The 15462-nt window shown below is 44.0% G+C and overlaps 1 protein-coding gene across 1 annotated transcript in view; it reads right to left on the bottom strand.

The window, feature by feature from the left end:
- Window positions 1-13245, bottom strand: part of GGNBP2 (gametogenetin binding protein 2) — a 48149-nt gene extending 34904 nt beyond the window's left edge. The window contains exon 1 of the mRNA XM_073616120.1: window positions 13072-13245. Within this exon, the coding sequence (XP_073472221.1) occupies window positions 13072-13164 (93 nt within the window). The 5' untranslated portion in view covers window positions 13165-13245. The remainder of the gene's footprint in view (window positions 1-13071) is intronic.
- Between the last annotated feature and the right edge of the window lie 2217 nt (window positions 13246-15462).

Genomic DNA, 15462 nt, shown 5'->3' with positions numbered 1-15462 from the left:
GCAAGTCTAAGCCATTTTTTTTTTCTTCTTTTAAATGCGTTGATGTGTTTTCCCAGTGCATTTTTGGGAGGTGTGTTGTTTATGCAGGGGAAACCAGCAAAAGTGTCACGGAAACACATGCACTGCATTTTTGATGCATTTTCCCTGTTTTCATTAAAGTCTATGGAACCAAAAACACAACCCGTTGCATTAAAAAAAAATAAAAATAAACGCCCTGACCCTGTCCAAAAAATGTACCAGTTGAAAACACAGATGTGAACATGATCCATAGGAAATCATTAGATGGACTGTAGTGCATTTCTGCAAAACTGAAAAAAAACTCTTGAACCTAGCCTTAAAGTGTATATCAAGGTAAAATAAGGAAAAAATTTGGGCTACCACTTGTTATCAGTGGCACATTCAAATGAACCTGGCACGAGTCAAAAATACATTTTTAAGCTCGATACACACTATACAATTCCCTTTAGATTTACCAAAACCGTATAATATGAGGTCAAACCTAATCAAACACTTTTTATCCAATCAGGCAGTCCCTTGCACTACATAGTTGAAGGTAAATCCAAAAGAAATCGACCAACAAAAAGTTGTATAGTGTGTATCCAGCTTAAGACTGGACAAACCATCTCTTTAACCACTTAAGCCCCAGACCATTTGGCTGGCCAAAGACCAGAGCACTTTTTGCGATTGGGCACTGCGTCACTTTAACTGACAATAGTGCAGTCATGCGACGTGGCTCCCAAACAAAATTGACGTCCTTTTTTTCCCACAAATAGAGCTTTCTTTTGGTGGCATTTGATCACCTCTGCGGTTTTTATTTTTTGCGATAAACAAAAAAAGGTGACAATTTTGAAAAAAAAAAAAAAAAAAAAAAAAGCAATATTTTTTACCTTTTGCTATAATAAAAAAAATAAATAAAAAAAAAATCACAAGCAGCTTTTTTTGATTGGTTTGCGCAAAAGTTATAGCGTCTACAAAATAGAGGATAGTTTTATGGTATTTTTATTAATAATTTTTTGTTTACTAGTAATGGCGGCGATCATCGATTTTTATCGAGACTGCGACATTATGGCGGACAGATCGGACACTTTTGGTGCTATTTTGGGACCATTTATATAGCGATCAGTGCGATTAAAAATGCATTGATTACTGTGTAAATGTGACTGGCAGTAAAGGGGTTAACCACTAGGTGGCGCTGTAGGGGTTAAGTGTGTACTAGGGAGTGATTCTAACTCTAGGGGGGGGATAGGCTATGTGTGACACGACACTGATCACCGCTCCCGATTACAGGGAGCGGTGATCAGTGTCCTGTCACTAGGCAGAATGGGGAAATGCTTGTTTACATTAGCATTTTCCCATTCTTCCTCTCTGTGAGACGATCGTGGGTATCCCCACGGACAGAGTCCGCGGGACCCGCGAACACACTCCCGGAGCTCCCAGCGGGTGCGCAAGCCTCCTCTTAAAGGGCAACATACAGGTATGTTAACCACCTCAATACAGGGCACTTTCACCCCATTCCTGCCCAAGCCATTTTTCAGTGCTGTCGCACTTTGAATGACAATTGCGCGGTCATGTTACACTGCACCCTAATGAAATTTTTATCATTTTTTCCCCGCAAATAGAGCTTTCTTTTGGTGGTATTTGATCACCTCTGTGGTTTTTATTTATTGCGCTATAAACAAAAGAAGAGGGACAATTTTGAAAAAACACAATATTTTTTACTTTTTGCTATAATAAATATCCAATTTTTTTTTTTAACAAATTTTTTCCTTAGTTTAGGCCGATATGTATTCTTCTACATTTTTTTGGTAAAAAAAAAAAAAAAAAAAAAAAAAAAAAAAAAATCGCGATAAGCGTATATTGATTGGTTTGCGCAAAAGTTATAGCGTCTACAAAATAGGGGATAGATTTATAGCATTTTTATTTATTTCTTTTTTACTAGTAATGGCGGCAATCTGCGATTTTTACTGTGACTGCGATATTGCAGCGGACATATCGGACACTTTTGACACATTTTTGGGACCATTCACATTTATACAGCGATCAATACTATAAAATTGCATTGATTACTGTGTAAATGTGACTGGCAGGGAAGGGGTTAACACTAGGGGTCGATCGAGGGGTTAATGTATGACCTAGGGAGGTGATTCTAACTGTGGGGGGAGGGGACTGACTGGGGGAGGTGACCGATCAGTGTCCCTATGTACAAGGGACACACCATCGGTCTCCTCTCCTCTCTGACAGGACGTGGATCTGTGTTTACATGCACAGATCCACAGTCCTGCTCTGTTACCCGGCAATCGCGGGTGCCCGGCGGACATCGCGGCCGCCGGGCACCAGGTCCCGAGCGACGCAGCGGGCACGTGCCCCCTAGTGGCTCGGGAGGGCGATAACGTCATATGACGTCCGCCCAGAACAAAAGAAGCCTCGTCCAGCCGTCATATGACGGTGGGCGGTGGCTTAGTGGTTAATCTGCCTGTACGTGCCCTTCTGGCGCAGTGTATCTGCATGAGGCGGTCGGGAAGCGGTTAAAAGGCCAAGACCCTTATATGTTTAGGATTTTTTTATGGCTAGCTTCCAGGGTGGATTTGATTTAAATCACTAGTAAAAAGGCTTGATTTGAATCATAATTTTTAAACAGCAACTCATCTCTGTCCCGGAGCAGCTCTTCCTGACCCGCTGTTGACTCACCGACAGTTCCATTCACTTTATTGGGACGGCTGGTGATGCGGCAGTGACACAACAAGGTGAGGGACGTGGCAGCAGCAGGTGAGTGGATGCCCCCTATTAGGCGCTGCCATGATAAATCTGTGACAGGTACTCTTTAACCACTTCAATACCAGGCACTAACCTCCCTTCCTGTCCAGGCCAATTTTCAGCTTTTAGCGCTGTCACTTTTGAAATGACAATTGCGCGGTCATGCTACACTGTACCCAAACACAATTTTTATCATCATTTTGTTCCCACAAATAGCTTTGTTCTGATGGCATTTGATGACCTCTGCGATTTTTTTTTTTTTATTTGTTTATCAAAAAATAAAGACCGAAAATTTGGAAAAAAAAAAAAAAAAATAAAAAAAAAAAAACGTTTTTGTTCGTTATAAAATTTGTAAAAAAGTAAGTTTTCTCCTTTACGGATAAGCTGCACTGATGAAGCACTGGCAGGCATTATTAATGGGCACTGATTGGCATATCCCTGGTGGTCTAGGGTGGCATATCTGTTGGGGTTCCTTTGTGGGCATCCCTGGTGGTCCTGCGCTGATAAACAATCAGGATAGACCCCCCTGTCAGCAGAGCCGCCGATCGGATCTACTGGCGTCTGTTCGATAAACGGCTCTTCCCGTTTACATCGTGATCAGCTGCTATTGGACACGGCTGATCATGTGGTAAAGAGCCTCCGTCAGAGGCTCTTTACCAAGATCGCTGATGCGGTGTGTCAGACTAACACACTACACCACCGATCGCCACAGTCATATGACGCCCAGTCAGGATAACTGAACCACTTCCCGGCCATCACTTTGCTATAGGCCAGATGGGAAGTGGTTAAATGTAAGGACTTATTCTTGCTGGTAGTTGAAATCTTTACAAAGTGAAGTGAAGGTTTCCAATTTAGAATAAGCTGTTATGATTGTAAAACAGCAATATTAGAACCAATTCAATCATAGTTTGTATTGTCCATAGATTTGAAAAATGGGATAAAGGAATATTCCTGAACTTTGTTTTTATATCTCATGGTTACTGTGAAATTGTATGAATGCATCAATGCAGTACATGTTGTTATCTCAGCTTGCATTCATTGAATGAGTTTACCAAAAAAAAAATTTAAATATTGCAGAATATACAGCCTCATGCTACATAACTGAGCCCCATTTCATGCTGAATAAACTAAATTATTAATGTATCTTAAATAGAAAACTTTAGATAGATTTTTACTCAAAAAGTCAAGTATTAAAATGAATTTGATAAAAAAAGAAAAACAATTAAAAAAAACAAAAACATGATATAGATATATAAAAGAAAATATCCAAATTTATTTATATTTTTTTTTCAATTCATTGATTTTTATCCACCCTGCTAGCTGCAAATTCTGGCTTGTGTGAAGCCTGCCCAAAGGACTACAGCTGCACACCAGTCTTGGTTACATGTATCACAATTAATTTGTAAATCATTACTTTTGTTATGGTATGGGAAAGAATCTGGCTTTTTCTACTCATTGGGAAGTTGTAATCAAATAGCCCATGCTTTCTGGTATGTCGGTCATATGATTCATTACAATTTACATCAGACCATGTGTGGGGCAGGCAGTGGATCCAGAAGTTATATTATGTCTGTTAATTTGACATTGCATAATTTACAGATCATCTCTATTCAAAAATGGCCCATGTATCGCTGAATACTATGGTTGTATCAAAGAAAAGAAAGCCAGACCACATAATTTTGTTGAATAAGCACTGATCAAAGACAAAAAGCTCCTCACCAGCATCTTTAAGATAGTTACTTCTCTTGGCTTGTTGCAATAAGATTTTCATGCTCATCTAGCTGCACAGTCAGATGTGCACATATGTCAAAGCAAAAACCTTACACGTAAATGAGCTCTGAAATTGGCCATATACTTGAAGATCAAATGTTTTGAAATGCATTATACTGCGCAAGTATAAAACACAAGTTTAGCAAGGGTATGAATGGTGCCAGTTTTTAAATAGTACTGATTCATATATCTGCAACACACCAAAGAGTTTGCCTTTTTTTTCCTTAACGTATCCACACATGCTAAAGTGCTCATTGATTACAATGGCAGCACGTGAAAACACAGAAAATGCACATACAATGTAAGATAAGCATTTACTTGCCGGCTAAAGCCTTTACCATCAGTACTGTATACCAAGAACAAAAATCACACTGCAGGGGATTGAGCAGCTTTTATGGCATTACCTTACCTGCCTGACATTCCAATCCTGCAGAATTGCTGAAAAATGTTAATATTATTCTAGTGGAAGGTTCTCCTTACTATGATCACATGATGAATCTCAATACTATAAACTGAAACCCCAAAATTCCTTTAAAGGTGAAGTCCAGCCTGAGCTTGTTTGGCTGGGTATTTTCCTATGGGTCACATGAGTACAATTCGTTTTGCTCTCCTGTGACCCGTTTTCAGCAGAGAACGGTCTGGAGTGCGCTCTCTGCTGACTTCACAGGAATCAGTCCGCGTCATCCCGACAAGGAAGTCTGGATCCACCAGGTGCCTGGACTGATGCCTGTCTCAGCCTCTCAGAGAGCTGCTGAGACGGCCGCTCCCAGCCCCTCCACAGCTCAGCGCTCCAATGAGCAAGGAGGAGCAGAGGGAAGAGCTGCTGATTGAAAGTCAGCAGCTCTCCACTCAGGGATCTGTGAGAACTGGGCTATCGGCCCTGTTCGATCGCTCTGTTCTCAGAGCAGAGGTGGCCAGATTCCGCATCCACCTAGGTAAGTATGAATGATGGGGGGGGTTAGAAACAAAACACATACTTCTCTTTTAAACCTGCAACTCCTAAACCAAAGATGAAACTTACAGTATTAAAGGATAAGTTCCCCTTTTGACAAAGAAAAAAAAATACACATTTTTTTTGGAGGTAGAAAAAAAAAATGTGCATTTTTTTGTTGCAGGAGCTTGGAAAGCATTGCACCAGCAGATCACTGATGCCATGCAGGTCTCCTGCAGACCTGTCAGTGTATCTGCTTCCTCGTATGGGCAAGCCGATAAGCGCTGACAGGAAGAATCAATGAACTACCACGACGCTCAAAGCTGACGGCCGCTAAGGTTGTCAGGACTATCAGTTTTCTATTCACAGAACACACTATATAGGGCACATTTAAGTATGCAGGCATCTGGGGTAAAGCTGTTCACAGACCATCCTCCTCACCACCAGGTCCCACTGCTGTCAGTCTGCAATCTTGACTAGGAAGACTACCCTGCAGTAGAGCGATTTGAAAGCGAGGCTTGAAGCGCATCGTGGAAGGGATGACCATGGTGGTAGAGAATTGTTTATGTAGGCAGCTTTACCCCGGATGCCTGCATACTTAGATGTGCCTGTTTTAATCGTCAACCATGTGAGTTGCTAAATGTTGTACCTTCATTAAAATGTAACCATATTGCTATGCTTGTATATCAAGTCAAAATTTATTGAAAAAATTTGCTTGTCTTGGAAAACGCTCACAAACCTAGTTGCTCTCAAACCAAGGTTTTACTGTACTTTAAATCAAAAGGACACAGTCAGGGAGGCCACTCCTCATTCAACATGCCAGCCACCACTAAATGACATTATGATCTGGACTATATGACAGTTCTATCCAGGCTGACAGCCAGTACCCCCTCTGAAAATTTTAGGCCAATGCACTATGGTGCATTGCCTTTGTGCACGGAGGTGCCATTCAAAAGTAATGTAGCATGGATCACCACAATGCAATCATGCAATTGAAAATGCCATGCACCTCAACATCCAAAACGCAGAGAAAGGGTAAAAGGGTTAGGAAATAAAAGTGTAGGGTTTACATTTGGTAATGCTTTGTAATTTGCTCTGTGCAAGATCCCACAGCGTTCTATTATTGAAGTACATCCAAGCTTTAGCGTGTGGGCAGCTATTAGTTTTGACTGCAGTGAGTGGTGTGATGTGCCTTTCAGCGCATCAGTTTCCTTTATTTATTTTTGTCAACTTTATTTGAAGTGCACAAAGTGACACTACATTCGTGTGTCTGCACAGCAGCGTGGCAACATGCAGTGTTTTCCTGTGAGCTGCGATAAAATCGCAGCTCACTGCACCACACCTCCAGGCTTCATTGCAGTGCAGATGGGGTACATAGAAAATAATTGCTTTCTATGTCTTCTAGCAGCGACTGGCATTCTTCCAGTGCTGAAAAAGGCCAGTGTGTTAACAGGTGAACTCAAAATTGCTGACAATTCATTCATACCCCAAAGATTTTTTTTTTTTTTTTTTTTACAGAATTGCAGTGCGACTAAATATCTCTGAAGTTGTCTAAGGACTGTGGTGCATTACCACCTTCATTAGACATTCACTAAAGTGGTTTCTAAAATACCATTTAGCATGGTTTAGGAAAACTCATTTTAAGAGGTTAGTTCACCTTTACAATAAAATTTGCAGTGCATTTAAAGGGCCCCAGTACCAGAAGTTTACTAATAACATTGTAGAGTAGACAAATGACACACTTTTAAAGTGATTGTAAAGTCTAGTTTTTTTCTTCAATAAAAATAACAAACATGTTATACTTACCGCCTCTGTGCAGTGGATTTGCACAGAGCAGCCCGAATCCTCTTCTCGGGTCCCTCTTTGGCTCTCCTGGCCCCTCCCTCCTGTCGAGTGCCCCCACAGCAAGCAGCTTGCTATGGGGGCACCCGGGACACATCACAGCTGTGTGTCCATTCAGACACGGAGCTGCAGCCCAGCCACGTTCACTCTCTTCTGATCTGCTGTCAGCCAGAGCCAATGGCGCCGCTTCTGTGTCAGGAGGCAGAGTCTGATGGCCGAGACATTTGTGGACATCGCTGGACAGAGATGGGGCTCAGGTAAGCATAAAGGGGGTGCTGGGGCAGCTGCTACACAGGTGGTTTTTGCATCTTGAATGCATTAAAATGGTTGTAAACCCTGTTACACCACTTTTACCTAGAGGTAAGCCTATAATAAGGCTTACCTGTAGGTACCGTGAATATCTCCTAAACTTGCACCGTTTAGGAGATATTCACTGTATCCGCATGTGCCGAAGTCATCAGAGCCAGAGCTGCCGAGCACGGCTACTGAAGAAACGGCACAAGCGGGCTGTTTCTTCAGTAGCCGTGCTTGGCGGCTCTGGCACGCATGCGCAGGAGTGACGTAATTGTGGCTATGGCTAATCACAGCGCCAGAGCCCGCAAACCCATAAATGACTCCAGGAGACATGTTGCCATTCACAGTGATGTACGGAGACTGCTGCAATAGCTTTGATCTAAACTCCTTCACAACTCCTTCAAGGCAGCTGCTGTGCCCGCAAGGCCTAGTCAAGAAATAGTATTCTGCTTGATTGGCACCATCCTGCATTAAATCTAGGATGGGTGGTACGTTGTGCATGTCCCCATCATCACAGGATCTAGTGTGGAGCTGCTATATTGCTTGGCCATAACCTCCAGTGTGCAGTGTTCCCCTCTAGACCCATCTTGATGGGAAGAACCAGGGGCATGATCAGGAAAATATTGCCAAAGTGCAGATTATGGTTGTGCAATAAAGCAGTTTCAAGCCAATTCAATGTACCATCCATCCCAGCCTTCATTCACCAATCACATCATTGGTCTGCAGTGACTTCCTAAAAGTGACAGTGGACCGTGACAGTGGACCATCCCTGCACAAAGTGAGTCAGCGCTGCCACTTCCAGTCTCCACTAGAGGTGCATGTGACAGGGCGACAACTTACCAACCACAAGTCTTGTAACTTACACCTGGATAGGAGAGGCGCAAATAGAGGAACTGATCACCTCCATTTTCCTCCTGTAGCTTTTCAGCGGCTACAGGAGGAAAACGGAGGGGATCAGTTACTCTACATGTTGTCCCCTTCTCTCCTCCTCTTGCCATGATTGGGCTCCTATGTACACCACCGACCTTCCCTCATCCCCTGCAGATCTGCCAGGTTCCCCCCTCTCCCCTACTGGCTGCTGCCAGGGATGCTTTCAGGATGAAGAGAAGGGCAGGGACATATTTACCGGCCCTTCTTTGTCTTAATTAATAAAGTCATTCATAACTCTAAAGACATGCTGGTAGGTTAATCGGATCCTGTCTAAATTGGCCCTAGTATATGTATGAATGTGTGTTAGGGACCTTAGGTTGTAAGCTCCTTGAGGGTAGGGACTGATGTGAATGTACAATGTATATGTAAAGCGCTGCGTAACTTGACAGCGCTATACAAGTGCCTGAAATTTTAAAAAAACGAAGGCACGGTAAACTAGGATGTTGGGGTCTGTGTTACATTCAGTCAGCTCTGGTCTCTTCTGGGTGCTTGAGCAATACGAGTACCGTACAATGAATGGGTGGGGGGGCCTTGTTTATTACAGAAGCATTAAAAACACATATACAGTAAAGTATAAGGCCATCAACCTGAATAGAAAGGCCTAGCTACTTTCTGGATTTGGACAAGCACACCTGTACTACATTAATGATTGGCTGAATTTACACAACTGATTTAAGGTGTCTGTTCCTTATCCTCTTATAGGGTATATCAGGCCTTTCTATTCAGGTTGATGGAATTTATGGATTTTAGCTATACTGTATATGTTAGGACTTCACTGATATCTGTTTTTAGGAGCGAGTGCTGAAACCTGTGCTCATGTACTTGCGGATACTAATTATTATTGTGCGGTGGGATTCTAGCCCATACAAAAAGAATGGGCTCAAATCGCACAGCAAAGAATTGCATGCGATTTGAAAACGGAATGCTGTGCGATTCCTCTCAGAATCACAAGGTTTCCCCCAGCGCTCCTGTGCAAAACCAGGCACAAATAACAAGCCTGGGTTCACACAGGAGCGGTGCAGGAAACCACATGCGATTCGAAGAGGAATTGCGCCACATTCTTGTTCAAATGACATGCAATTCTTTGCTGTGCGATTTGAGCCCATTCATTTTGTATGGGCTCGAATCGCACCACAAAAGGTATCAGTTTTAGTCATTGAAAAATGTGCATGAGTTTAGCATCGACATGGATATAGGTGCACCCCTAGTATATGTGTGTTCTTAAAGTGTAAGTTCACCTTTACAGAAAATCTGTAAGGTGAACTTACACTGGACTACCCCCCCCCCCCCCCCCGGTCCCGCTGAACTCAAGTGGCGTGATCTTGCGCTGTGACACATTGTATAGCCGATTTACCGGTCCAGGGCTTTGAAATCCCCGCGGCTTTCTCTCCTCTTCTCCCCCTGCTGGCGGGACAGGTTCTGGTTGGTTGGTCTAGGCTCTGAAGAAAGGGGTTCTCCCCTGAAACGCGTCAGCTTGCCCCATCTACCTGATGTCCGGTCCAGGGTTTTTTGATGTTTGATTCTGCTCACCTGCAGCTACTGTCTATGCCTGATATTTCATGCTCGTTTGTGAGTATTCATTTGCTGTTTTAACTTTTTTAATAAATGTTACCAGTGGTAATGAACTAGGTCGGTGCGCCCTCCTTTCTTTCCTTTTTTTTGTAGTCTATGAATACCCATTATTCTGAGGAGAGCTGCAAGATGACAATTACCACTGAGGCATTCGGTCATACCACACATTGAGGAACCTATCACCTGAGCGCAGGAGAGATTTCTGGTTCTGGTTGGTTAGTGCCATCCATGTGATGGCACCGACTAATTAGAATGCCTTCTATACGTACCTGTACAAAGTACATTTAGAAGATTAAGCCACGGGGATTTCATATCCACAGATCGGTAAAGCAGCTGCACGATGTGTCACAGCGGAAAATCGCAGCACTCAAGGTCTGCAGGACCAGGGGGGATAGAGAGAGGGTCCAGTGTAAAAAAGTGGTTACAGCCCCCACCTGTAACTGGTCACTGCAGCAAGCCAACACATATAAAAATAACAGACATTTCCACGTTCAACTTACCAACCAGCCTGTGACCAACCAAATTGACCCGTCGAGCAGTATGCGTCAAAGAAAGGGGTTTAGTTGCACACATTTGCAATAACATGCGTAAGCTACAGAGACCCAGAAAGGCACAACAATGGAAGCACATGCATTTAGATGAACAGGTGGAGGGCAGTTAAATTTGCCAGGCAACGCACTGACACTTTTACCGCCCTGGTGCTATGGGCTGGGTGTTCAGTGTGCCCCAATGCCTTCAAGAAGCCGTGGGCTCCCTTCTGGTTTATCTGCCCTCCACCTGCCCATCTAAATGCATGTGCTTCCATTGTTGGAGACTTACAAACTAGAGTGGGGGTCAGCAACCTGTAGATTGCGGACAGGTGACTGGTAGATTGCGGTCTGGGCTTGCTGACTTGTCATTCCAGAGCATCAAACTGAGTGCAAAGCAGAGGGACTACTTGAAGTTGGAACTGTAGTAGGGGGCAATAAGCTGATGCCTCCTCTGTAGTGCTAGCTCTTGTCCCATGCGGAGTGATATCACCTGCACTCCACCTCTTATCCTGGCTAGCAGTCTGCAGAGTGGTGCCAGCAGCAGGAAAGAAGAGATCCTCAGGTCAGTGTGAAGCAATACACTGGGCATAATAGTATAGGGCTGCTTTCACACTGATGTGCTGCGGTTTACGCACACCGCGGGTGCAGTGTATTTGCAGCCTTCCTTCAGGTTTGCTGCATTTAGCCATAGATTTCTATTATATCCTGCAGGTTTGGTGCACTTTCTGAAATTAGCTCATTCACAAGTAGAGCAGGCACTGCTACTCCTCAAAAAAGCGATCCTGGTGTGTTTGACAGGTGGTGATAGTTTGCCTCCTCATCACCGGATTTAAACCCATGATTGCCATGCAAAGAATGTGATTGCAACACGGTAGTTAGAGGTTTAAAGTGGAAGTAAACCTCCCTATCATTTTCAGCCAAGGAAGCTGCCATCTTTGCCTCTGCTTAATCTACAGCTGCCATGGTGCTGTAAGTGTGATCATGTATGACACCAGCCATTGGATGGTTTGACAGTTTGGTTGAGAGCACAACCAATGGGAGTACTACATTTCTCCAGCACCTGCAGAAAATTAAACCTTTATGGATGGTTTTACTTCCGCTTTAAATCAGGTGTGAGGAGGAGACACAGGGGTTGATTTACTAAAACTGGAGAGTGCTAAATCAGGTGCAGCTCTGCACAGAAACCAATCAGCTTCCAGGTTTTAATGTCAAAGTTTAATTGAACAGGCTGAAGTTGGAAGCTGATTGTTTTTTTTTTTTTATGCAGAGCTGCACCAGATTTTGCACTCTCCAGTTTTAGTAAATCAACCTCACTGTGTCTGGTGATCTTTGACTTCTCCCATATTGTTCAGGTAAGATCTCCACCTCTATAAGGTTGCCTATCCCTGAACTAGTGTTTAGGTCCACAGAAAACGGGGTGCCTTGCCGGGGCTCTGCATTTGCAAATGTGTGCAACTAAACCTGTATTTGATGCATACTGGTTAATTCGGTTGGTCGCAGGCTGGTCGGTAAATTGAGCGTGGAAATGTCTGTTATTTTTACGAGAGAGTCCAGTGCAAGTTCACCTTACAGATTTTGTGTACAGGTGAACTTACCCTTTAATGTTTTAAGCATGTGATTTTTACCATACAAATTATCTCACTTGTGTGCTGACAAAGTCCAACTTTTATTATTTTTTTTTTTACGTCAGGAGGAATCCAGACAGTTTTTAGGCTTCACAGCTGCAGCATTTAGTGACTTCACTGTTGCATGCACACTGCACCGGCGGCACGCTGATGCAAAGCGCTGTGCTACAATCATGACTACTGTGCGCCGTGGGAGAGCGGGGACCTGGAAGGAAGACTGTGTAAAGTTGGAAGTGGCTGCAGCAGTGACAACACACCACTGAGAAGGGGGAGAGGCCTTTGTTGGAAAGATAAGTGTCATAATGTGCTAGTATGCAGCACATACTAGCATATTACAACATTAACCTGTTCTCAACTGCTTTGAAAAATAGATAATTCCTGAAGATTATATTTAAAAAAAAATAAGGGGGGTGGGGGGGCAAGGAGGATTAAGAAGCACTTTTGTCGTAACATGGTAATGCTTCAATGGGGTTCTGGTGATGGGGTTTAACAATATAGAAAATAAAGACATTACAGCTACACGTATTTCCAGAAAAAAAAATGGAGGAATAATAAAAATGGCAGCAGTAACACTAAGCCTCTCCGGGGCAGTCGGTACAATACATGTCAGCTGTGGTTGGGGGAAAGTTGACAGGGAGAGGCCTAGTCATGGCACAGCGGGCTCTGCTCTCTCACGAGGCCGGCCTGAGGCGCACACAAGGCCCGTTGGCCAGTACGAGGCCTCCGCTCCTCGTCTGACGACCTGTCCTCTGCTCGGAGAGCCCTGGCTTGTGTGGCCTTCCGCCTCATGTGTGCAGCCAGACGCCGCTCGTCATCCACTCACCGTCAACGTGTCATCGATATACAAGGGAATCTGCCTGGTATCGAAGGGGAATTCCTCCTCTCCGTCCCTGCAAACCGCGACCAGCCTCGCCATCTCTGCCACTTCTCGCAGATCCTGCCTGAACCACAGCAGATTACAGTGTCGTAAACAGCGAGTGGACACCCCGCCCTCAAACCCCTCCCTAGTCTGTTCGTCCGCCGCCGCGGATTCGACACGTCAACGACGCTTCCGTATGCGAGCCGGCGAAGGCCGAACTAGAAGTGCCAATTCACCTCACGTCAATTACTAAGTTGGGATTTTTAAAGTGTCGGTTAGAGGGCCGTTTATTGAGAGCGACTAAGCTGTACGGGGAAAATGAAACGAATTTACTGCTTGGCGAATCTGCGGGGCTCTGCACACGTCCTGTTTGAATGCCAAAACTTTATTTTAACGAGTTCTAGTGGAAATGAACAGAAAGTTCCAGTATTCAAATACTGCTAGTTGAGCTGTTTTCCAGTCCAGTTGAATTGGTTTTAACTGTTGCAGCGCTTTGCATTCGTTGTGGCTGGATTTAATTTAGTCTGCCCTTTTTTTTCCAAGTATTGTCTATAGTATACTGAGCGTTTATGGTCAATTAAAGAAGAGCTGACAGTTTCATCATACGGCGTGTTTATCTAGCCCGTATACTATTTACTGCCATTTTACCAGCCCGTGGGTGGTGTGCAGCATAGTGCGGTGGCAACAATTCACACAGTCAGGTGCAAAATAAACTTGTATTGCAACAACAAACCTGGCGGGAGACTGCCCACTTGGGTGCACTCAGTTTCCAGTGACATGAACAAAGCATTTTCCAGCCAGCTGCCAGACTGATAGCATCTGTGGAAAGGGGCAGAATGCAGCTTGGCTAGCACCCAATCGGGAAGGCATTCAGAAGAGCAGCAACCCTACGCTTTCTCTCCTCATCAGGAACCTCTCCCTACCGCTGTTAGGGCTCGTTTTACACTTGCTTTGGCTTCAACAAACATTAACAGCTAGTTTACACTTGCTTCAAAACAACGCTTCAGACAGGCTTTGTTATAGCTCTTTGAACGCCAGTCAAAGCTCCTGTCACTAAATAAAATGGTTAGCTTATAGTCCTGTTTACACCTTGCTTTTGCTTTGGCTTCTCTTCAAAAATTATACCTCATGTAGCTTTAGTGGTGCTTCAAAGCATCTTTAAAGCCTCCATAGAAGTCTATGGCGAAGCTCGCTTGAAGCCCCACTAAAGCCTCATCGAAGCCCAACCAAAGCCTCATCAAAGCACCAAGCAAAAGCAAGGTGTAAACAGGACTGTAAGCTAACCATTTTAATTAGTGACAGGAGCTTTGACTGGCATTCAGAGAGTTTTAACAAAGCGTGTCCAAAGCCATGTTTTGAAGCAAGTTTAAACTAGCCCTCACTGTCCCTAACCTGTCCCTACATTGCCAACTTGCAAAATGCAAGCCGGAGCCAGGGCCCTAAGTAGGCTATGCCCAACCTGAGATGGCCACTCAAGCCACATGAGGAGGCAGCATCCAGTAGGACAGATTCCCCAGTGACTCAGGAAACCATAGAAGAACTCTGTTCCTCTCGACTGCTTCTCCAGCAACAGTGCTGCTGCGGAAGAGGTACCACCAGCAGTGGAGAAAGTATACTGTGTCGGCTTACAAGCCTAGCTGGTAAAAATGGGACTTGTTGCCAAAGTTATTAATAGGAAAGAAATTATAGGGACAGTATTTTTTTAAAGGGTGCATTACCCCAACATTTCATATTCCTGATATGTGTCTGTTGTACCACATACCCCTGTTAAAAAGTATGTAGACAGGTTGAAAATGTTTGTGTATATAGTAAGCTGATCCGCCGCCAGCCCAGGCTAAGGAAAGGATTAAGCATATTTAGCTCAGTTCTTGGGCTTTTGGTTTCGGTGGGCCTACATGTTATATAAAAAGGTGGACAGCTAAGATTGGGGGAGCCGGAGAACATGACATGGGTATTGGTGGATTGTAGACTCACCTGTGAGCGCAAGTATGGTACTGAAAAGACTGGGATTCAGGGAGAGCATCAAAGTCATGGACATTGCCATTATAGACTCTCACCTCACGGAGGTATGCCTGGGCCACTACACTGTCTTAGGCTTAGGGAAAGAACGTTATTAGTTTTGTACTGTCATGCTGCATTTTAACAGTAAAGTTGCGTTAACTGTTCTGAGCCTAGTCTGAAGTTATTCAAAGGGGTCCAAGTTGGTTCTGGCGTATTTCAAAGTACCTGGGTCTGTATTTGCACTATAGGGTATGAAGTAACACTACTACAAGAAGGTTAACTCAGAAAGGACCAGAAGAGGAGTGTAGTTGCTATGAGTAACTAAGCAAAGGTACAAGCAACCAGTCATTAGGC

Source organism: Aquarana catesbeiana, linkage group LG02 (genome assembly GCF_042186555.1).
Source record: "Aquarana catesbeiana isolate 2022-GZ linkage group LG02, ASM4218655v1, whole genome shotgun sequence".
In the NCBI taxonomy this organism is placed as follows: domain Eukaryota; kingdom Metazoa; phylum Chordata; class Amphibia; order Anura; family Ranidae; genus Aquarana; species Aquarana catesbeiana.
Note: the sequence above shows the minus strand (reverse complement) of the source record. Positions and strands in the feature narration are given on the sequence as shown.